Source organism: Eptatretus burgeri, chromosome 1 (genome assembly GCF_056783735.1).
Source record: "Eptatretus burgeri isolate ZD-2024b chromosome 1, Ebu_testis_v1, whole genome shotgun sequence".
In the NCBI taxonomy this organism is placed as follows: domain Eukaryota; kingdom Metazoa; phylum Chordata; class Myxini; order Myxiniformes; family Myxinidae; genus Eptatretus; species Eptatretus burgeri.
Genome location: NC_140961.1, coordinates 100480077 through 100504723, shown reverse-complemented (window position 1 = coordinate 100504723; position 24647 = coordinate 100480077). Strand labels below are relative to the sequence as shown.

At 38.4% G+C, this 24647-nt stretch overlaps 1 protein-coding gene across 6 annotated transcripts in view; it reads left to right on the top strand.

Annotated features, from left to right (window-relative positions):
* Positions 1 to 24647, top strand: part of SMG9 (SMG9 nonsense mediated mRNA decay factor) — a 146967-nt gene that overhangs the window by 45911 nt on the left and 76409 nt on the right. For 5 of the 6 annotated variants that reach the window (XM_085893050.1, XM_085893070.1, XM_085893060.1 and 2 more), the window contains 3 exons: positions 5342 to 5377; positions 13560 to 13622; positions 18451 to 18682. In XM_085893050.1, coding sequence (XP_085749176.1) covers positions 5342 to 5377; positions 13560 to 13622; positions 18451 to 18682 — 331 coding nt within the window. The remainder of the gene's footprint in view (positions 1 to 5341; positions 5378 to 13559; positions 13623 to 18450; positions 18683 to 24647) is intronic. The other variant, XM_085893079.1, reaches the window with a different exon arrangement.

The following is a 24647-nucleotide window of genomic DNA, read 5'->3' as shown; positions in this document are numbered from 1 at the left end:
ATAATAAATAATAATAAATAATAAATAATAAATATGTTAAATAATAAATAATAATGTTTAATAAATAAATATGTAATAAAAATGTAAATGTTTAATAAATAATAAATAATAAATATGTTAAATAAATAATAAATATGTTTAATATATAAATAATAATAATGTTTTAATAAATAATAAATATGTAAATATGTAATAAATAAATAATAAATATAAATAATAAATAATAAATAATAAATATGTTTTAATAAATAATAAATAATAAATGGAATAAATAATAAATAATATATGTAAATAATAATAAATATGTAAATGTTTAATAAATAATAAATAATAATGTAAATAATAATATGTTTAATAAATATGAAATGTAATATATGTTTAATAAATGTAAATAATAAATAATGTTGTAAATAAATGTTTAATAAAATAATAAATAATATGTTTAATATTTTAATAAATAATAAATAATGTTTAATAAATAAATAAATGTTTTAATAAATAATAAATGTTTTAATAAATAATGTTTAAATAATAAAATATGTTTAATAAATGTAAATATGTAATAAATAAATGTTTAATAAATAAATGTTTTAATAATAATAAATAATAAATATGTAAATAAATAATAAATATGTTAAATAATAAATAATAAATAAATATGTTTAATAAATGTTTAATAAATAATAAATATGTTTAATAAATAATAAATAATAAATAATAAATATATGTAATAAATATAAATAATAAATATGTTTAATGTTAATAAATAATAAATAATAAATATGTTTAATAAATAATAAATAATAAATATGTTTTTAATAAATAATAAATATAAATGTTTAATAAATAATAAATAATAAATATGTTAATAATAAATAATAAATAAATGAAATAAATATAAATAATAAATGTATGTTTAATAAATAATAAATATAATAAATATATAAATAATAAATAATAAATATAATAATGTTTAATAAATAATAAATAATAAATAATATTTAATAAATAATAAATAATAAATGTTTAATAATATAAATAATAATAATAAAATAATAATATGTTTAATAAATAATAAATAATAAATGTTTAATAAATATAAATAATAAATAATGGAATAAATAATAAATAATAAATATGTTTTAATAATATGTTAATAAATAATGTTTTGTAAATAATAAATGTTAAATAATGTTTAATAAATAATGTTAATAAAATAATAAATGTTTAATAAATAATAAATAATAAATGTTTTAATGTTTAATAAATAATAAATGTATGTTTTAATAAATATAATAATAATAAATATAAATGTAAATAATGTTTAATAAATAATGAAATAAATAATAAATATGATAAATGTTAAATAATAAATAATAAATATAAATATAATAAATATGTAAATATAAATGTAAATAAATAATGTTTAAAATAATAAATATATAAATAATAAATAATATGTTTAATAAATAATAAATGTTTAATAAATATGTGAATAAATAATAAATAATATGTTGTGTAAATGTAAATATGTTTAATAATATAAAATGTTTTAATAAATAATAAATAATGTTTAATAAATATAAATAATAAATATATGTCAAATAATGTTTAATAAATAAATAAATAAAATAATGTAATAAATAATAAATATGTTTTAATAAATAATAAATATATGTTTAATAAATAATAAATATGTTTAATAAATAATAAATAATAAATAATATGTTTAATAAATATAAATAATAAATATAATATAATAAATAATATAATAAATAAATATGTAAATATAAATAAATAATAAATAATAATAAATATGTTTTGTAAATAATAAATAATAAATAATAAATAATAAATATGTTTTAATAAATAATAAATAATAAATATGTTTAAATAATAAATAAATAATATAATAATATGTAAATAATAAATAATAAATATAAATAAATAAATAATATGTTTAATAAATAATAAATAATAAATATGTTATAAATAATAAATAATATGTTTGTAATAAATAATAAATATAAATATGTTAATAAATAATAAATATAATAAATAATAAATATGTTTAATAATAAATAATAAATATGTTTAATAAATAATAAATATAAATATGTTGTAAATATAAATAAAATGTTTAATAAATAATAAATAATAAATAATGTAAATATAAATAATAAATAATAAATATGTTTAATGTTTAATAAATGTAAATAATAAATATGTTTAATAAATAATAAATATGTCTTTGTAAATAATAAATAATAAATAATATGTTTAATAAATAATAAATAATGTTTAATAAATAATAAATAATAAATAAATATAATAAATGTAAATATGTTTAATAAATAATAAAATGTAAATATGTTTAATAAATAATAAATAATAAATATGTTTTAATAAATAATAAATGTTTGTAAATAATAAATGTAAATATGTTTAATAAATAATAAATGTCATGTTTTAATAATAATAAATGTAAATATGTTTAATAAATAATAAATGTGTTTAATAAATAATAATGTCTTAATAAATAATAAATGAAATAATGTTTAATAAATAATAAATATGTTTTAATAAATATGTTAAATAATAAATAATATTTTAATAAAATAAATGTTTATAAATGTAATAAATAATAAATAATAAATAATAATAAATAAATATGTTCTTCTCACTCTCACTCTCTTCTCACTCTCACTCTCACTCTCTTCTCACTCTCACTCTCTTCTCACTCTCACTCTCTTCTCACTCTCACTCTCACTCTCTTCTCTTCTCACTCTCACTCTCTTCTCACTCTCACTCTCACTCTCTTCTCACTCTCACTCTCACTCTCTTCTCACTCTCACTCTCTTCTCTTCTCACTCTCACTCTCTTCTCACTCTCACTCTCACTCTCTTCTCACTCTCACTCTCTTCTCACTCTCACTCTCTTCTCACTCTCACTCTCTTCTCACTCTCACTCTCTTCTCACTCTCACTCTCACTCTCTTCTCACTCTCACTCTCACTCTCACTCTCTTCTCACTCTCACTCTCTTCTCTTCTCACTCTCTTCTCACTCTCACTCTCTTCTCACTCTCTTCTCTTCTCACTCTCTTCTCTTCTCACTCTCTTCTCTTCTCACTCTCACTCTCTTCTCACTCTCACTCTCTTCTCACTCTCACTCTCTTCTCACTCTCACTCTCTTCTCACTCTCACTCTCTTCTCACTCTCACTCTCTTCTCACTCTCACTCTCTTCTCACTCTCACTCTCTTCTCACTCTCACTCTCTTCTCACTCTCACTCTCTTCTCACTCTCACTCTCACTCTCTCTCCCTCCTCGCTCTCTCTTTCCCTCCTTCTTGCCTCCCCAGCTTTCCTTTAATATCCCTGTCAGTGAAGTGATCGGTTGTATTTGCTCGTTTTGAGGATAACTTTCAAAATGTTCCACAAAGTCGATTTATGTACCTTTTTAGGATATTATTCAACAATATTTAAGCTATTCAAGTAACGTATTCATTGAAGTTAAAATAATTTATGTTGCAATTCGACATTTGGCCTTTTTTTACGGTAGATTGACATGATTATTAAAACGGAAACAGTTGAAAGCACTCTGAGGTGAAAGTATTCCATTTTATCCTTGAATAGGGGATGCTTTAAAAAATATATTGATCAAAGAAGAGGGGGAAACACTTATCAGGATATACATTATACAGTGTTTCATATATATTGTGTCCAGGGGATTTGACCACTACCTGGACGGATAGCCAAACAGTTCTCCCTTGGAGCCTACAGCCAAGGCTCTCGGAGATTAATGCGCGCATGCGGGGAAAACAGTTAAAGCGCTGCACCAGGTCCGCACCAATAGAAGGACACAATCAAATTAGATTAAATAATTAATTTAATGAACAGAAAACCAACAATTATAATGAAAATGAATCAGGACGTGAGGTAAACGCGATCTAAATCTAATTGAGGAACCTCCACACAGACTTAAATACAGACAAGGGGAAAATGAATCAAAGAAAAATCCCTCCTTTGTCCCGGCACTTCGCTGTGTGCCAGAGATGGTCTTGAGGGAGCTGTGAATCGAGGCGCTTCGTAGACACGCCCAGCAAAATGCCACTAAGCCACTTTCTCGCCACGGGAAGAATGTACGTCAGGCAATTTGTGAGCGGTAATTAACACCAAGGCTCAGAGACCGCCGTGCAGCTTCATTTCATGAGCGAATATCCCGACCATTCCTCTCTTGCACCCGGTCGGTTCACAACGATGGCCCACATGACGAGACTATTTCTAAGGCCCTGTGATGAGACCAGGAGGCACGGTCTCCTTCCCTCCTCAAAAAGGCACGCACTTCACGGCTTAGCCGAACCATCAACGGCCAACGGCCTGCTCTGTGCGCGAGCCAATTCACACAGCACGAACATGAGAATCGTGCAGCCTTTTTTTTGCTGAGAGCAAAAGCAAGATCCTCCGTGTCCTCTGACTAACGTCCTCTCTCGACCACGTGCGTCCCTTGGTTACTTCTCCGCCACCTTCCTATCTGATCTGCTCCTCCCTTGCCCTCTTCCTCTTTATTTGTCTCACGTCACACCCATCAAACCTCCGCCTATGGAGCATGGCCTGCTCTCACGAAACCCGGGAGGGCGGGGCCTCTGTCCTCTCAGCACGTTTTGCTTCTTTATTATCGTAGTTAGATTTATATATACATAGGGAAAAGTCACAGGGGGGCAATTACATACTGGGAAAGTTATCCTTGAACCCTACCTAATTAACACGGCACCACCTCCTCCCCCCCTCCCCCCCCCCGTGTGGTGACAAGTAACACAAGCTCACAGTCTCCCTAATTAATTACATCGAGATGTCTCCTACACGTACACGGACCAAACAACTCTATACGATCCTATCTTTATTATGAAATCCCTTCATCTACCCCACAAACATAACAATAAATGTATATATACGTATACCCATACATATATAATTTCAAGTGTTTGTGTTTGCACGTTATTCGTTCCTGACCAAACCGTAGCACCTACAGAACCCAGATTTTGGGTGTCGGAACTTCTGAATCTGGGCAAGGTTTGAAGCTACTCTATCTCTCTTCAGGTTACTCCCCCCCCCCAATCACCACCACAACCCCCTGCCCAATGAAATTCTCTATGTATGCACGGTTTTTTGTCGTTCTAAAATTCAAATAAAATTCACGGCTTGGCCAATCGCCATCAAATTTTGCAGGCGTGCTGAGGGAACCCCGGGTCAGGTCATGGGTACCACAAACATGTAGTTTTGTTTTGTTTGATGCAATGCAATATTTTCATCATGTGATGGTTAGCTGCAATGTTGTTTTTCAGCTGTGGAATGCCAGTCCTCAGGAACAGATTCTCCAGGTAAAGTCCTCTAATGTACATTCGTAACTATGGTTTGGCACTGGTCATCCTCTCTGTATTACTTCCAAGCACACAACACTTCTCCATTAGCTAAATTTTCCACAATGTACAGTATATGTTTAATCCACCACTTCGTATATACCTCCGCGTGTTTGTGCACGTACATATACAGAGCATGAGCAGGAATTAACTAACATTTGTGTGAAGGTGTGGAAATAACTTTAGATTCATTGATTTAATAGCAACTAATGATGGGTTTGTGTTTGATCAGCTTCACGATGACATGTATCCAAAAGAGCTGGAATTATTTTTAAAATTATTATTTTTTTTTTTTTTTGTAAAGGAAAATCAAACCCATTCTTCACTCTTTATTTTTTTATTTATTTTATTTTCCACATTTTTGGAATTACAAATTGATATCAATAATACAGTAATAAATTTTCCACCAAATGATTTGATAGATGAGATGCTTTTCCATTCCACGTTGTACGAAAGCCTTTTGTGGACAGCAATTTTCAGAAAAACTCCTCTATAGTACAATGCTGGTGAAAACATTACCTCGCGTAGTCTTGAGAAATATGGGCACGAGACGAAGATGGCAAATTTGATTGGTCGTGATGCCGTAATATTTTGTCCAAATACTGCTAAACGGAAGGATTTGAAAAGTGTCAAAAAGGCGATCTGTGTTTTCGTGTTCAAGTATATAATTAATTTGAAATAAACTATAGGATGGTAAAAATTTTAAATAAAAACATTCTGATGTTTACTGCCATTGTTGTAGTGCCTTTACATTCCCTTATTTAACATATTACGTTAGTTAATCATTCCTGTTGTATGTGTTCTTTATGACGTCCTTAAATCCAGTAAGTTTTCAGAACAGAAGTGTGTCGACAGTAGGGCGCAGAAATACATCGATATACTGGTTATATCGATGTTATTTTTCATATCGATATACCGTTATTGGAATTCTGAATATACCAGTATACCGAAAGAAATCGATATCAAAAAAGTAACCGGTATATCGGCAACAAATCAAAGAAAGGTGTTTACAATCTTTAAATACCATACATGATTTTAAAAGCTTTGATGCACTTGGCATCTCGGCTCAACATGGAACAGGAGCAGTGAAACGTATGACGTCTAGACGTACCGGGAAGTAAGTGCAGTATGTTTTAAATTTTTACCCTCAGCATCCTTCCACCTCCCAACCCCCACTTCACACCATCCCCTTCAAACCCCCCTGTTCATTCCACATCCGAAACAACCACCACCACCCCCAACACCACCATGTTACGAATAGTAATTACCCAATTAACTCGGTTGCCTCATTACAATGACCCGAATTAATTACCCTCAACTAATTACCTATCGGTTATATAATATACAATGGATCCCTTGGCGTGTGCAAATCATCATGGAATTAATTAAATTTATTTCTTTACTTCAATTATTTCCTGCAAAACTCCGCAAGAAAGCCCGGTCATTGGGTACATATACCGAGCTGTGATACAATGAACAAATTGAAGAAAGGTGTTCACAATCTTTATATACTGTACATGGACTGCATGATTTAGAAAGCTCTGATGGGCTCAGCTACACCTGGAACAGTGGAACGTATGACGTCAAGACGTATCAGGAAGTAAGTACACTACGTTTTAACTTTCAACCATTAGCATCCGAGCACCATACACGTAATTGCGCTTTTCTTTGTCCGCGTGGCTGCTTTTAAAGTAATTGCCAATTGGTTATTATTTTATATGAGTGGGATGTGCTTTAGAAATCCTGTGCCGATTCAGTGATCAGCGATATCGGAATGAAAGCAATACCGGTATGATTATACTGGTACAGCATGCCGTAATAGTCATACCAGCGTGGCAACGGCGATGGTAATCGGTACAGGTCGGAATCTAACACTGATCTCGCTTTGAAACAAAATCATTTATAGTAAAGTTGAAGTTTGAAGCAAAATAACCGTTCTCATATCATGGGGGGGGGGGGAGGGTGGTGACATATTTTCTCCAACTTGATTCCATCATGAATCACTCAGAACCGTACAGTTTAAAGTAATCTGACTATCCCTTATATTACGAATGCTGTGTTCTGTAGAATGGAGATATTTTGGAAAATGGAAATGAAAACGAGACTAAGATGGTCGAGGGTTATCCGCCGTAAAGTATTACAAAGCACTGACGTTTCAGGCTTTATTGTTACTTGTGACGTGGTGTTAAAAACCTGAGTTATTCTGCCTTGCTAATAAATCATTATTCTCCATAATACTGCACAACTTTTTGTGTGATGTTGTTGTTTTCGAAAAAACCTCCTTTGGAGATCAACATTTGAAAACGTATGGAACTGTAACGAACTTGAGGATCAACAGCTCAGTCCAAATGTAATATTCTTGGAACCTTCATGTCATTACTTGGATTTAGATTTTGTTAATAGAATAACAAATAATGGCATAAATGGTGGTGTGGTTTATTGGAAAAGCAGAAACTCATCAAGTGACACACAAGGATCATCCGAGCAGTTTCCTGTTGTCTGGTACCCATGTTCACTGTACTTCTCTCACTGAGCTTTTGTCTTTTAAAGCCTTCCAGAGAAAGCTGTAAGCAGTTGAGAGAGTGCCACACACAGTTGTGTTTTTCTCTCTCCCGAGTTCTCTCTGGCAATAAAAGTTCTCTGCCCCGAGGAGGTGTACTTGTGACACTTCCTGGTGGATCTTTTGGGATGGGTGGTGCTGGGGTTTCGTCCACCAGACGGCGGTCTCCTTGGGTTAACCTGAGGCGGTCCCTTTGGGTGGGTTCCTGGAATGTCCGATCCTGAAGAGAGGATGATCACCTGTCTGTTGTCTGAGCTCAAGCGTTTGAACATAGGTATTGCGGCACTCTCTGAGGTTCAGAGACCGGATAGTGGCGAGATCATGGCGGGTGGTTACACCCACTATTGGTCTGGTCACTGATGGTTACCATGCCCAAGGAGTTTCTGTAGCTGTGTCCAATAAGCTGACACCAATGATAATTGAGGTAACACCGTTCAACGAGCGTATTACGAGACGAAGGATTTGTCATTCCTTGTGTTTCCCTGGTCTTTGATTATGCTTCGACTGAGGCAAGCGATCTCACTGTGAAGGACGCATTATATGAAGCGTGAAGGACCCGTGAAGCATCTTTGCTCTCATACCAGCCTCGACAAGGTATACAAAAAAAAAACATGCCATGCTCAAGTCTGTAGTTGATCAGAGCCCCAAGCGAGATACTCTTCTAGTCTTGGGGGATTTCAATGCATCATCTGGATCTGATGGGGATGGGTATGAGTCATGTGTTGGTCCCCATGGGTCAGGAACTATGAACCTGATAAGCACCAAGTTCCTTGACGTCACAAGAAGTCATGGACTGAAGGTGGCTGGTTCATGGTTTCAGCACCCACAAGCTCATCGCTGGACTTGGTATTCCAACGCTGGTGGTGTGGCAAAGGAGATTGACCGGGTGCTCATTGATAGTCGATGGAGGATGCTCCAGAATTGCAGGGTCTCCCGGAGTGCTCAGTTCCTCAATACTGACCACAGGCTTGTTGTAACAACTCTGAAGTTGCAGCTTAAATCCAGGAGAATTGCAGCATCCCAGGCTCGGCTGGATATTGGCAATGTCAAGGATGAGAGGGTAGCTGAGGAGTTTGCAAACATGCTGAGTGGGGATTTGGGCAGTCTGGGTGTTGTGAGGAATCCTGAAGAGTTGTGGAGTGCCCTCAAGACCACCTTCCTTGATGTTTCCGGTGGATGTCGTGGAACCCACTAGAAGGCGAAGAATAATTTTGTCTCCCAAGGGATGCTGGATAGCATTGACCAGAGTCGCAGGGCCAGGTTGAATGGCAGAGCTGAGCTGTTCAGGGAGTTGAGGCCGAAAACTGTACTTGCACTCAGGGTGGACAAGGAGGCCCATGTTTTTTAGAAGAATGTATGAGGGGGTAGAGCATCACCTGGTGTCAAGTGATTCTCATCCTGCTCACAGGAGAATTAACGCATTGCGTTCCTCCAAGCCAGTCCCCTCGGTGTACTGCAGTTAGAGCGGAGGGTGGTGGGCTGTTGACAGAGGATTCCGAAGTGAATGCCCATTTTTCCTGTTACTTTCAGCGGCTATACTAGGCTGATCCACCAGCTGTTGAGTTGAGTGTCAGGGGTGTAACTATCCTTCGTGCTGACCCTCCAATCAACTGTGGTCCACCTTTGTTTGTGAAAACACTGGCTGAAATGGGGTTAAGCTCCTGGGATCTTTGGCATCCATGCTGAACTTCGCAAGGCTCGTGGAAATGCTGTACTCATTGCATGCATTTCTATGCTCTGCCTGTAACACAGGAATCATCCCAACTGACTGGAAGAGGGGCCTTGTTGTCCCTCTCTGGAAAGGGAAGGGTGATCGTCAGGACTGCAACAACTAACGAGGGGTGACGCTGCTCTCCGTGCTGGCCAAGGTCTTTGCTCGGATAATTCTTGATAGGGTTCGCCACCATCTGCTGAAGCACCAGCGTCCAGAGCAGTCAGGCTTTATACCAAAGAGGTCGATTGACCGAAACATCGCCCTTCGGGTCCTCACCAAACGCAGATTAGTTTTGGCAGGGGCTGCTTGCTGCCTATATTTATCTCTGCAATGCGTTTGATTCAGTGAATCGAGATGCCCTCTCGATTATTCTTGTCCTTGTGGGGTGCAACCAAAACTGATAAATCTGATGTCTGAACTCTACTCTGGTACTGAGAGTGCTGTGAGATGTGGTGGTACAATCTCTGACTTATTTCCAGTTGTTACTGGAGTTCATCAAGGGTGTGTACTGGCCCCCACACTTTTCACCGCTTGTATGGACTGGATTCTGGGGGGGATGTCGGAGAGATCGAGCTGCGTTGCATCGTTTGGGAATGTCAAGATCTCCTATCTTGATTTCGCAGATGATGCAGTCATCTTTGCGGAGACTCTGGATATCCTTTTGGGGGCCCTCTAGGTGCTGAATGAGGAGTTGGAGTGACTGGAATTACGGGTTTCCTGGGTCAAAACGAATATCCAGGCTTTCAATGACATTCTTGATGCTGCTATCTTGTCTGTACCCGTTTGGTGAGCATGTTGAGGTCGTGGAGAGATTCACTTACTCTGGCAGTGAAATCCACGTCTGCTGGCTGTGAGCAGAGGTCAATAGACGGCTGGATCGGCCTTGGGGATCACGGAGTCACTGGATCATGGGGCGTGGTGCTGTCTCTACCTGTGCAGGTGGAAGAAAGTCCGAGTGCTCAGGTCCTTGGTGCTTCCTGTCTTATTCTATGGATGTGAGACTTGGACTCTGACCAGGGATCTGAGTCTGAGACTTAATTCCTTTGGTACCAGGTCTCTTTGGAGAATCCTTGGCGATTGCTGGTCGGACTTTTTTGCTACTGAGAGAGACTCAAATGAGATTTGTTTCCTGTATAGTCCGTGAGCATCAGTTTCGGCTATATGGACATGTGGCTTGTGTTCCTTACATTGATCCTGCTCACTCGATTCTCTCAGTGAGGGAGCCTCATGAGTGGAGGAGGCCAATGGGCCGATTTAGTGCCTTGTCGTTGCAGTAGTTTGATCAGCATCTCAAGGAGATGGGGGATGGGCCAGGCATCTGCCTGTGGGATGGTCAGACGGAGGCTCCTGGAGTACCGGCGGAAAGTGGACGCAGTGACGCCCTGCTCCAGCGCATGCTCCCCATACCTGACCTGACCTGACCTTTTGGGGATGACCTTTTTTGGAAAATAGTTTTATATTTTATTTAAATGGCTTTCTGTAAACTTTTGTATACAGGTTGTTCCAAAAAGACCTGGATAACTTTGGTTGTTAATATATTTAGATCCACAAATTATATAATACTCTTTGGTTTATATGACACAGAAACTCATTGACACGAATTCTTGCTATGTTTAGCTCAGCATGTTTACGTCCACCAGTGTGCATGCAACTTTGATCCAAAAGTCAAGATCCTGCATCTTTGCCACCTTCATGTTGTGGACAACATCTTTGACAATCCTAAACAGGAAAAAAATATCAATGGGGGTTATGGCTGGTGATCGTGGGGTTAGGCGGCCAATCCAGCGTCCTGGGAATTTTTCATTTAAGATGGCTCAAACGACTAAGGCCCAATGAGGAGCACGTCCTGTTGAAAAGTGATATTGGGTTGCATGTCTTCAATCTTTGCGAAGGCAAATCCTTCCAACATGTTCATGTACGTTGTTGAGATCACTATCCTCCACAAAGACAAATGGACCTACCAGGTGGTCATGGAGAGTTGACCTTTGGACTGTCATGAATGTGTTTAATGACCAGGTGGTGCTTTTAGGAGTCCCAGATCTTGACATTGTGCCGGATGACCTTCCCCGATACATGAAAGCAAGCTTCGTCTGTGAACATGACCTTTGTCAATTAATCTTCGTCATCCTCTATGCGATTGAGCATTAACAAGGCAAATGTCTTGCGTTTGGGTCCGTTATTTGGTTGAGTTCCTGCAGAATCTGCACCTTATAGACATAAAGCTTCATATTTTTTGCAAAATTCTGTTTACAGTGGTGGTTGGTAGTCTCAGTTCTCTGGATGCACATCAAATTGTTTTTCTGGGACTTTGTTGAAATGATTCATGCACTCGTTCAATGTCAACTGGTCCTTTTCTGGTTCTGACAACTTCCAATCTCCTTAAACCCCTTGTACCACTCTCTGATACTTGTCCGCGATGGCGGATTCCTTCCACACCTTGTGCAGAAATTACTCCGAACTTGCGTGTCAGATCTCATCTCTGAACCATTTGACGCACTGAGCTTTCTTCTATGGAGTCCCCATTTTATTTTACGTTTAACCACCAAACCTGAAATTAAAGAAAACTTTTTGAGTTTTTGTATCATATAGAACAAAAGGTTCCATTATATCATTTGTGGTACAAAATATTTTAAGAGCCAAAATTGTCCAGGTCTTTTTGGAACACCTTGTACTTCAAGAACCGTGCGATGTCGATATAGAGCATGAGAAGGCGTAGCATGTGAGATGGTTGGGGTGAAGATTATGGCGATTGACGCCGAGTTGTACGGTGATCATTAAAGCCTCCATCTCCTAAAATGTGGCTCAACATCATCTTATTACAGTGTATTAGGGTGGTGTATATATATATATATATATATATATATATATATATATATATATATATATATATATATATATATATATATATATATATATATATGACTGCTTCAATTGCACTAAACTTCCGAATTTTTTTTTTCAATGATCTTTAAAATGATTATCTTTTTAGAATTGAAGTATTATACTTGAACACTACTCGAGGCATCGTGTTCTATGAACTCTCGTTTTTATTATTGCATTCATTAGTTTTGCAAGCTAACTTGCTGGTAGCATTTGTCTCTGATCTTTCTCAATTGAGCTGATCGTGCTCAACTCCTGACCGAATGGAATCCAACATTCTGCCTTTTTGTGTATTTTTCAGCTGGCTGTACTGCATCATGAGCACACATTTTCCAGCAAAATTTAATTACCTGCACCCAGCTTGAATTGGGTTATCATATTGCTCGATTTGGAATATTCCTAGTCTATTAACGTCATGGCAGTAGAAGAAGTTCCCGTGAATAGTGAGCCTCAAATTGGTGGGGATTCAACGATGCATATTATTATCATCTTGATACTCTTCTACAGAACTTTATCTGACAGGATTTTGTCGAGGAACCTCACTTATCTTTGAACTATCTTACCTGGGTTTGATTCTAAGCTGTTGTATTGGTGCTTCACATGCATGGTGTTCAATAACAAGTGTGCCATTCCTGGATGGACATCAAGGCAGTTGTTCTGCCATCTGCTAATGTTAGCTCATTCACGTTATACATCCCACAGTGCCTTTCACAAAGAGGAGGTGTTATCGCCAGCACCCTGAATAAGTTCGAAATTCTTTCCCAAATTGACTCGGGCCTGGTCAGCTGGTTCAGGAAGACTTGGATTAACTGCTCCCTGACGGTTGACTCCACAAGAAACAGAATAATTGAGGAAGTTAACGACTTAGCAGGAGGAGAAGAATCTTCAGCAGAACAATTTTGTTTTTGATGATGGGTGAAAATTTACAAATGTTAATTATTTTTAGATGCATATTCAACAAATATCATGATGTGTGTTTGCCTTTGCAGGATGATGGCTCAGTGAAGGATGGAAACATACACAAAACACCTATCATCCTCAAACCACCATCTGTACGTGAGCAAGGGGACACGAAATTTGGGTTTTTATTTCCCGGGTTCCTGCTTTCCAACCAACCTGGAAAAAAAACACAAGTGACATCCAGCGTATTGATTTATGCTTACCTCGTGCACACATGCATATACACACAGGCTTTCTCAGGCCAAGTTGTTGTGGTTGAAGCTTTTGCCAATAAATTGCTTCTAACGCCGATGTAGGCTAACTGATGCCACAGTTAGCAATGTAGCAGCTGACACCGTGTTGTGCATAAGCTTTGTCTTTAATGATTCCCCACACACAGAAATCACACGGTGACCGATCAGGCGATCTGGGTGGCCATTTGTTTGTTGCAGAACGACCAATCCATTTTGTAAATGTTTCGTTCAGAAATTCCCAGACTTGTAGCCCAAAGTGTGGTGGTACCCCATCTTATGCTGTCAAATCAAGTCACCAAAGAATGGCAGTTGCAACGGTTGCGGCAAGATGGTGCCCTGTAACATGGTTTAATAAGTGTCTGCTGTCAGGGTCCTGTAGAAGAATTCTCGAAGTCATCAGTACAATTAAAACATTTATTTATTAAACAGACAAAACACTTTATTATGTGCGCATAGGAGATTCCGAACAGACAAACTCATTCCAGATCTCTCAAATACAAATGGAGAATCTTAGTCTTTATATAGTTTTCAGTAAGACAGTTTTTTATCATCTCTGGCACTGGCGCCAGCTTGTCTGGTCTTGACATCTTCCAGGCGCAGCTTATCTTCGGGTCTCCATACAGCCCCAGCTTGACTTGGTTGAATGGTTGTAAAATATATTTCAAATCCAGACATGTTAATCCTTTATTAATACAAAAAAACGCACAGAATGCTAGAATGATGTCAAACGCCAACTCTAATGGTCATTAAAATCAAGTTTCCATCGTTTGTAGGTTAAAAGTCAGCCTGCTTGCCCCGTAACTGGGAAGATATATTATCTTGAAGCGACTCAAGCTTCGTGAAAACATCTGGACACCACCTTAAATCCACATTCCAACTTGTTTGTGTCTTTTATAAAAATTCCTTTAAGGCCCGGTCACACCTTGACATTTTAGCCAACGTATGCCGATTTTTGATTTTTTTTTTCTAAAACGCTGGCACACGTTGAATACGTTATTCACACGTTTCAAAACCCCAGCGTCAAAAAACAAAGGCGAGTGACAGCAATTTAAATCGTTCATTGTAAACAATGAAACTAGCTGAGTGGTACCGTTTAAAAGTCGTTGAGTGTAAAAAAAATCCAATTGTTGAGCGCAAGCGTCTACTTTCAATAGTGGAGATGCAGCCATTTAAATCGTTGAGTGGCAGCCTATGAACCTACCCGTGGACACGCGGACGCAAGGACGATCCATCATAACCCACACCCTCCCCCTCACACTCACCTACCACTGCCAACATGAACAAACTACTACTAATACTAATACTAATACTAATACTGATGCTGACATGGACATCGACTCAAAAAGGACTCGAAAACACTGTTGGGTTCCCCTTTTATGAGCAGCATTTTTATATACCAATTCCCAAAACCGCTGGGAACACGTCTTTTTATGGCAGTTGTAAGCTAGAAACACATTCATTTTTTTTTTTTGTCGACCGGAAGACGTCATTGGAATACGTCTACATACGTCGATGTGTGTTGGGACTACGTAAAGAATTGGTTCAAAGCACGTCAAACATAAGTTAGAAATAAGTTTCGCGTAAAAAAGACATTACCGCGACGTGTTTCGACTTATGAGTAGCTTATAAGCAGCCTTTGTGGACGTGTCTAAGCGTCCACATATCGTGTGTAAAACTTATCCCCATCGCATGCGGAATGTGTGTCATACGCCGAGTACATCGTAAAATTTTGAACATGTTTAAAATTTCTTGACGTACTCTACTTACTACGACGTATGATAGCGTACTTTAGCGTTCTACTCACGTATACCAAACTTACTCATACCGTATTTGATGTGCCCCCAACGTTTTAGACACATTTTTCTTAGGTCGGCATACGCTGGCAAGATCGCCAAGGTGTGACCGCGATGTTGTCACTTCCATTTCTACGGCAGTTATGATTCGAATCGTTGTGTGTCAGGCTTTTAATAGGCTACGTCACGACATCGTCGGCGATGCGTGCAACGCGCTATGCCGAAGTTAGTCTATCGTTGGGCATAGGTTGTGTAGGCCAACAACAGGTTCAGCATTCGTTGGTATAAGTTATCTATAACACAACGAAACGTTCTGTGTCCATTACTAATATGTTATGCATACGACCAACTCGTTATGAATACGTCCGAATCTTAAAAAAAAAAAACATCAAAAGTTCAACGTCAGCCAGCGTTTTACATACATTTTAATACGTTGCCATCGCTGGCTAAAACGTCAAGGTGTGACCGGGCCTTTAGATAGCTTTTAAAATGATAGGCAATTCTTGTTGTATTAAACTTACTGGAAAAGTTCAACCTGATACAAACTTTCATAGTCAGGTGATCTTTTCATACAAAGGAAAAATATAATTATGTTAATTCCAAATGGATACATACTTAAAAAGAATCATATCATATTTGAGTACATTTTATTTCAGATTTAACATTTTCATTTTGACACCAAGTTTTAACAATCATCAATTTATTTATTTCATCACCTTCAAACCCATTATGATAAAAATGTATCTGCAGTCCTTTCAAAAACGTACGGCCCAATGAATTCCACCCCAAACTATAACTCGTACAACATTTAGTTTGTGCTCAATAACAAAATGTGGATTGACATCAGACCAACGGACCCAATTACACCTGTTTACTCACCCCTTTGTTTTGAAAGTTGTCTCATCACTCCACGCAGTACAATTTATGAATCATGGATCTGCCGTTGCACAAAAAAAAAAATCACAAGATTGTGATCATCGATTGAAATCGTCATTTAAAGCTTGAAACAAGTTCAGTTTGGATGGTTTGTGGGGGTCCCAGTTAGTCTGTAAAGTGCAAAGGGGCAGTTGTCTTACTGGCAGTCTGTTGATATCACATTAAAAGTGCTGTTGTGCCATGATCTATTGACTATATGCACAGGACAACTTAATTATGAGGCCCTCACTTGTAAGGCGGTTGTATCTCCTGCTCTGGATTTCAATTCAAAGCCTATTATCCGTTTTTCATCCTTTATTCCTTTCACATTTTTGGTTCGCGGGCGTGAGCATAGCTCCGTGACGTTTGATGCGATATTGATGAAACTTGGACACAAGCTCGATACCATGGTCTCGTTGTCTTTTTGTATGAGGGGCGTCCCATGCCCCTTGTGGGCGGAGCCACTCCCACTTGAACTTTTTATTTATTTATTTTCTCGCAATTTCATTTCCTAGAAGCTGTGCGTAATGTCCATAAGTACAACATATAAAAAATCCGATTTGATTTGGTCAATTTTGATGGAAGAGATAGGTTTTTACAGTCAGGCTTTCTCCAAAGCTTCCACTAACTCAATTGTACCTATTGTAGCTTTGTTCAATAATGCCTGCGAACCATCGCTGTCTCCCGGCTAGTCTTTGTAAATTTTATTTTATTTATCCATTTATTTATTTAGTTTTATAATCCTCTTTATTCATTCTAATTCTTGCTTTTTTTTTTCTTCTCTTTCATTTCTATATTCCTCTCTTTCATTATATACTGTATCTCTCTGAGGAGAAGTGAATTCTTGCAGAAACTTTTCTGTAAGGCTCACTTGGCTGCGCCTGGATGGGTTTGAGGGTTGTGGAGTAGCGGCTGAAACCCGAATCCTATCCAGGTTCATCTTGATGACTCCATCTTTGCTCTTTACTTCTTCGGGTTTCTTCTTGGTCTTCCTTTCATTTCGTGAAAGTGACAATTTGTTTTGTAAAAACTGGGCTTCGCTGCAGATTTCGGTTGACCAAAAGATTTGCCTTGCGAGCTGGGTTTTTGCCAAATTCTTATCATGAGATAGCAGTTCCCCAAGGACCAGCTCTGTTTTCAAAAATGCGGAATGAAAATCATTACTACTACTACTACTCATTTTAGCATGCCAGTCCTGTAGCATCACCACTCTGCCAGCATATACTACCTGTGTGTGTCTGAACATCTGTTTCATTATCTGTTGGTCATGCACCCCCCCCCCCCCACACACACACACACACACACACCTCCTCTCTTCTGTCTCTCTCTCCTCTCATTGTACCTCCCTCTATTTCTTCTACTCTCTGCTCCTGTTCTTCTTCTTTCTTCTTTTTCTCTTCTTTTTAATCTTTTATCATCTTTTTCTTTTTTCTTCTTTATATTCTTCTTCCTCCATATGGCAGCTTGGCTGCCGGGTAGCTATCATTTTTTTGTGGCATGCTGATGCTGTACCCCTATACCAGTACACTGGTACTCACTTTGCTGACCTCAGAAGGATGACAGGCTGAGTCAACCCCACCTGGTGTTAATTCAGCAGCCAACGGGGCTTGAATTCAGGACCCTGAGATCACAGGCCAGCCACCCTTGCCACGAAGCCAAAACCAGGCTTTGCTCTTGTTCATTCTTGTTTTGTAACCATCCTTGGATGTGTAGTTTGTTCATCACAACTGGTGTGTGATTATAACTCAACTCGCCGAGAACGTCTCATATCTTTCCCTTGGGTTGAGCTGAAATGGTTAGATTTTAATTTGCAGCAAAAGAGGTTGAGGTGTTTCAGCTCTTCCACTCACCCATACCAATGTAAAAGTAATTCTGTCACACACGCACATCAATCTTTGATTTTGTGAATCCGACGAGTAAAACATTTTGCAACCATGTTTGTCACACAACAGACCAGCGTGCATCCTGTTCCTTTACAGTCGACAAATGTTTCAATGCCTGGGCCCACAGTCCCCCTGGCTGGAGAAAAACCAGTGGTGCTTCTGAAACCTCGTGTTCCTGAGATGCTCTTGAAGAACAAGGCTGTAAACTCTTCAGACTTGACCCCATACCCTTCCCGTTCAGAAAAGGAGGGACAAAGGCCAACACAGCCCATTTACCAGATACAAAACCGCAGTCTTCAAAACCTTGCATCCAGTAGTCTTCCTGAGAGTAAGTGATTTAACACATCATTGCTAGTTATCCTATGAATGACAATATTTGCTTCACACTTTATACCACGTAAGTTGTATGTTCGTGTGGAAATGTATGGCTGACTTTAAAAGTCTGGTCCCAGTTTAAAGCTGGCTAAATATTTCCCGAAATCACTGTTGGGAATTTTTCCATTAAATTTGTTTGTGTTTTTGTAGATATGCTTGAGTGTTACCTGAATTTTTATTATTTCCTTTTTTTTGGGCAGAAGTTTACGAAGGAAAAATACTTTTTTCCAAATGAGGAGAGGCAAAGTCATTACAAGTTTATCGGCAGCTCAATATCCATTTAGAACACTTTGTGCTAATGTGGCTCTTGCTGTTGTTGAAGAAACTTTTAACACTTGTATTTTCAGTTTGGTCAGTTACAATATCTCCACTGGATTGTTGTCAATCATGTAAAGACCATACTCTCAAGTAATTAACATGAATTTTCTTCCGCTTCTGTTATTTAACTGCTTCTATTCTCAACAGTACTTGTTTCATGTATCAGTCTCCTTATCCTGGAATGGCCTTCGTGTCCCGATTCTTGAATAAGAATGCGCCAGGTAGTTTAACCAACACTTGCATTGGTCTAAATCAATTTTTTTATATTTAAAATACTCCAAGTGCATCGGTAAAAACCGTGCCTTTTTGATACAACCATACATCGTGCCAAATAAGGCTGCGCCGTACTCCCCGCTTGAAGTGGAGATGACACGGCACATGTGCAGTGCATAAATATGCACGAGGCAAAACATGAATATGCATTGAAGCAAGACATTGGCTGAACATAAATATGCATGAGGCAAAACATGGGCGGAGCATGAATATACATTTTACATTCAAACTTGGCTTCATCTAACTCCTCGCCTGGTTTTTATATAAACCACCACAGCACTTGATCGAGCAAAGAGAATTATGTGAACCCGAGAACTGGGGAAGCCACCTTCGCTCGAAACAGTCAAATTGTTTTTGAACATTGTCAAAAATGTTGAACATTTGTCAAAAATTAAATAAACTGACGACTTTGTACATCGTATGCATTCACTGAATTAATGGACCAGACGATGGCTAATGGAAAGGGACATAGTGGGAAATATCATGAGAATATGAAATTCACAATCGATGGGAACAATGAAGGAATTCACTCTTCCCCCACTGGTATAAGCAACATGACCTCAGTTATGAGTAGCAAGTAGATATGGTGCTTGCCGACCTTCGTGGTGTGCATTCGAACTTTTCGAACCTGACCGTCTGCGCTGGGCGATGTCTCGATCACACGTCCATAGGGCCAGTCGTTCCTGTGCGCATCTGCCTTCAGCAGAACAATGTCACTGACACAAAGGTTGCGTTTCTTGACTTTCCACCACGTATGGGGCCGCAGGGTTGGAATATATTTTTTGTGCCATCATGACCAAAAGGTATTCATCAAATCCTGTACACGTCGCCACTGATAATTAATAGCTGAAGATGTCTGGAGGACGACCGAAATCGCCTGCTGGTGCATGAAGAGGCGTTGTCTTCATGGTAAGTAGTGCTGCTAGTGTCAAGATTTCTGGCACATCTGGATGGCATGAGTTTTCAGACATTGGATTAGGATAATAAACGTGCGTGAAGACAGGCACATCAGTTTTCCCATTGTTTCTTGAAATGTTCGGGGAGTGGTTCATCTCATCCAAGCGCAGCTCTGGCGTTGTTGGGTAAGGTCATCTGACGCAGCAACATCTTTTCCTTAACAACGACAGGTGCTGAGAAACCGAAGGAGTTGTAAATGCTGTTGACTGCAGAAAGAACTCCACGTTTCCTGAAGGACTTGTCCATGTTGGTAACAGTGAAGATGATGGAATATGTTTTCCAAATCCCATGACACTCCAAGTGACCGCTGAACAGGTAGCGGGTCGGCACCAAGGTCAAGTCACGTAATTCCTTGGCATGCTCGCTGTCTGGAAAATGAGCCATCACTTCCATGCTGTTGGAAGCGATTTTGTACAGACATAGATTCGCAGGAGACAGCATCGCCTTGGTTCGAGTCGGGAGGTCTATGGCTTCAACAGGGGTAGGTAAGCTCACCAAACCATCATCGACATAGAAATTCCTTTCCACATAACGTTTTGCGTTGCATCCATATTTTTCTTCACCATTCGATGCAGTTGTACTTGGTCTAATTGCAGGACTAGGACTGTTCCCAAATACGTGCACCTTCATGCAAAATTTGGAGATATCTGCTTTGTGGTCATTGTTTTTCAACCAAAGAAATCGCAGAAAGTCTCGGTGATCCTCAGACACATAGAAACAATGGAAAATTTGCTCTACACCAGCCATGATGGCGATGGGTTCCTGTCTGAAGCTTACCAATACCCTGAGGAGACTATTGACGAGGTCTGGACCAGGAAGTAGTACCTTATTTAGCAAGACGTCACGATAGGTAGCACTGCCGTCAAACACCACATTAATATTTTCAGGTTTGCGTGGATGGAATGCAGCAACATGAGGGAGATACCATTGTGGTCATTTTGCCTCTGTTCCTGGTTCAAGAGAATCTATGTCCTTTGAAAAAGAGTTTAGCCACGAAGTCCATGTACTGCTGTTTAAGGGCTGATTTCTTATCCAGAAGCTTGCAAAGGAACAATAGTGTTTCATTGCAAGGGGCCGATTGTCTGGAAGTTTTACATCATCGATGAAGGGCAACAGAGCCACCCAATTGCCATTGTCATTCCTGATGAATCCATCCTCCATGATCGTGAGGAAACTGTTGTCTCCTCTGGAGCGACCCGGCTTGTCATTACTTGTTCACTGAAAGACTTCACTGCCGACTCCATCGTCGTAGGCTTTGTGGTCGCAGAATCTCCCTGAACTGAAGAGCTGACCTGAAGGTACGTGACGATGTGGTTGGATGATGTCCTTGACGGTGACACAATTAAGGCTTGGCGAGCAGACTGATGGTCTTCCATTGTCGAGAATGTGAGTACGATAGTCCTCCACTCACTCAGATCTATGGACAACGTTCAGACATACATCGCCAATTATCACCCATCCATAGTCCATATGCTGTGCACATGGAGCATTTGGTGGACCATTCCAAGATTCTCTGATCTTTAGCAGCTGAGGAGAGTCTTGTCCAACTAACAGCAAGATGGTCACTTCTGGGTCAGGTTCGGGAAACATTTCAGTGATAGGACGTATATGTGAGTGGAGCCTTGCGACCTCTGGTGTTGGAATCTCAGAGGAATTACAAGGCTTTACATGACACTCGGTTATCTCCAGGAGCGGCAGGTAGACTATTCCATCAAAACATTCAATGACGATTTCTGACACACCTGCCAGATTTCCAGAGCAGGTTTTGAGTTCATCGGGGACGAGATTATTTGGCACGTTGAAATAGTCAGAGTTCGCTGTGGCCCAGGGACCCATTTGACTGGTCATCCAACACAGCAGAAGTTTTCTGAAAGTTTTCAGGATTACCAGCGATGAATACAGAGATATAATACAACAAGACAGATTTTGGAACAAGATAGAGCAGGAGTCAAGTGAGATTTAATGGTTGTGAGTTCCAAAAGGTTTGAGATGATTGAGGTTTAAAGTGACCCTAACTAACCACAAAAACCACATTCTTAAGTAAATCTAATGCGGGATGAGATAGGGGGCGCCACTCGAATTACCCCCAAAATGCCATTTAATTGTTGTGAAAGTTCCAAGCATAATTCCTTTGCTATTTGGTAGAGGACATCTCCCTGATTCCAAATCCATTACTTAAGGAAAAATATTTTGTGGGAAAGCTCATTTAAGATGCATGCGAATTAGGGCTAATTAGCCATTTAATTGCTCTTAACGATCCATCATTGGAACCAAATGCAAAATGTAGAGTAAAGTCCCCTGATTTAGAATCACCAACTTAAGAAGAAAAAAAATGTGGGAAAGTCCACTTAAGATGAGGTCAAACGCTAATTTGACCAAGCATAATTCCTTTACTATTTGGTAGAGGACATCTCACTGAGCCCAAATCCATTACTTAAGAAAAAATATTTTGTGGGAAAGGCCATTTAAGATGCATGCTAATTAGGGCTAATTTAATTATTCTGAAAGATCCAAGCATAATTCCTTTACTATTTGGTAGAGGACATCTCACTGAGCCCAAATCCATTACTTAAGAAAAAATATTTTGTGGGAAAGGCCATTTAAGATGCATGCTAATTAGGGCTAATTAGCCATTTAATTGCTCTTAAAGATCCATCATTGAAACCAAATGCAAAATGTTGAGTAAAGTCCCCTGACTTAGAATCAACGACTGAAGAAGAAAAAATGTGGGGAAAGTCCACTTAAGATGAGGTCAGATGTAATCAGTCATAGAGTTATATTGTAATATCTGTATTCCATCTCAATGAAGCTCGCCTTCAGGATTGCATTCTTGCGTACCTGTTATAGTATAGATCACATTCTTAGTGCGCTGGATGTAGACAGGTCACAAAAATGTTGGGAGATTTTTAACATACCCACCGGAACTAACACTGACTGATGAGCTTGTTGTTAGGCAAGTCAATATTTGGCCTATTTGGCTCCACATACTGAGATAATATCAGTGCTGCCATCTATTAATAATCTTAATCCAACATTAAAACAAATGAACCAGTTCCTTCATCAATAATTGACAATGTGTTGCTTACTATCCAACAAAAATGAGGGCTGCTTTATCTTACGATAAAAAGGACACTGCAGAGCCCCTTGGCGAGGTAAGTTCAAAACAATTAAAGTACCGGTAATTAGCAAAAGGCCTTCAATGACATGCCAGTTTCAGTTTTCTCAACATGCATGCATATGGTATGCCAATGCTGAAATAATCTCATTAGTTCAATTGTAACCTGGTATCAATATGTTTTTGCTATAAATTCAGAATAAGTTGCATTTGGCCTTATTGGTTGACTTTGCAGACTAAATAATGGTCTAGTTGGACCAGCATTTGATACAGTGGGTGAGGTCACAGCCAGTGTTAAGACCACACTAACACCTGATCCTGACAACTAACACTCAAGATCACACCAGTTGTGACCTGCTTACAGAATCTAGGTAAGCTCCAGGTGTGATCACAGGTCAGAGCCACTGTTGGGTGCTAGGATCACACCAGGTGTCACACCGTAAACCCAGCTCAGTGTTAGCGATCAGAATTTCTGTATTCATTTCCATTTGCCTCAACACTTGATCACTCGGGATCAAGGGGTGTTGGAGGTCGCAACCTTCCAGATCAGACGTCTTTGTTTTCTGTATCTTGTATGCCTGTTATGGGGATTCGTGTTTGGAAAATAAAATATATACAAGTTTTAAAAATTTCATTTAATTTTAGGCTATTTCATTTCACCGTTGGACCATCACAGCCTGCAGAAAACTAGTCCCAGGACACAGATTTGGGGAAAGCCAGTTCACTTCAAAAGAGCTGAAGATGAACAATAATGAAACCTAGCAAAGACCTTCTTTTTCAGGCTGCATCTATCTGGCAGTTGCAGATCACAAACCTAACCAGCAGAAAGGCCTCAAACTAACCAATTTGAACCATGGGTTCACCTCAATTACTCATCAGGATCCAGAGAAAGCCCCATGGAAGTGATGGAAAATTACGCTTTTGGCCGAGGCAAAATCCCTGACTAATTTGAGCCATGGGTTCACAAATGCATGAAGCTGGCCATGCCAAAACTGGGGATTTCCCGGTTTCTGAAGCCCAAGTTTTGGGCCTAATTTCACTACATTTTCAGACTTATCCAGCATATCTGCAAGTTCTTTGCAACCTTGGAGTTCTAGCCAGGTGCTAGCCAAACAAAAGAACATTTCCAATAAAACCATGTGATTTTGCGGTCAAAACTTACATTTTTCTGCAGTAAACAAACTGAATGGTTCACATGTGGGCCTCGAGCTGATCTGCCGGGTTCTGTGAATCTCCTCCCTCTACTGTGATGTGT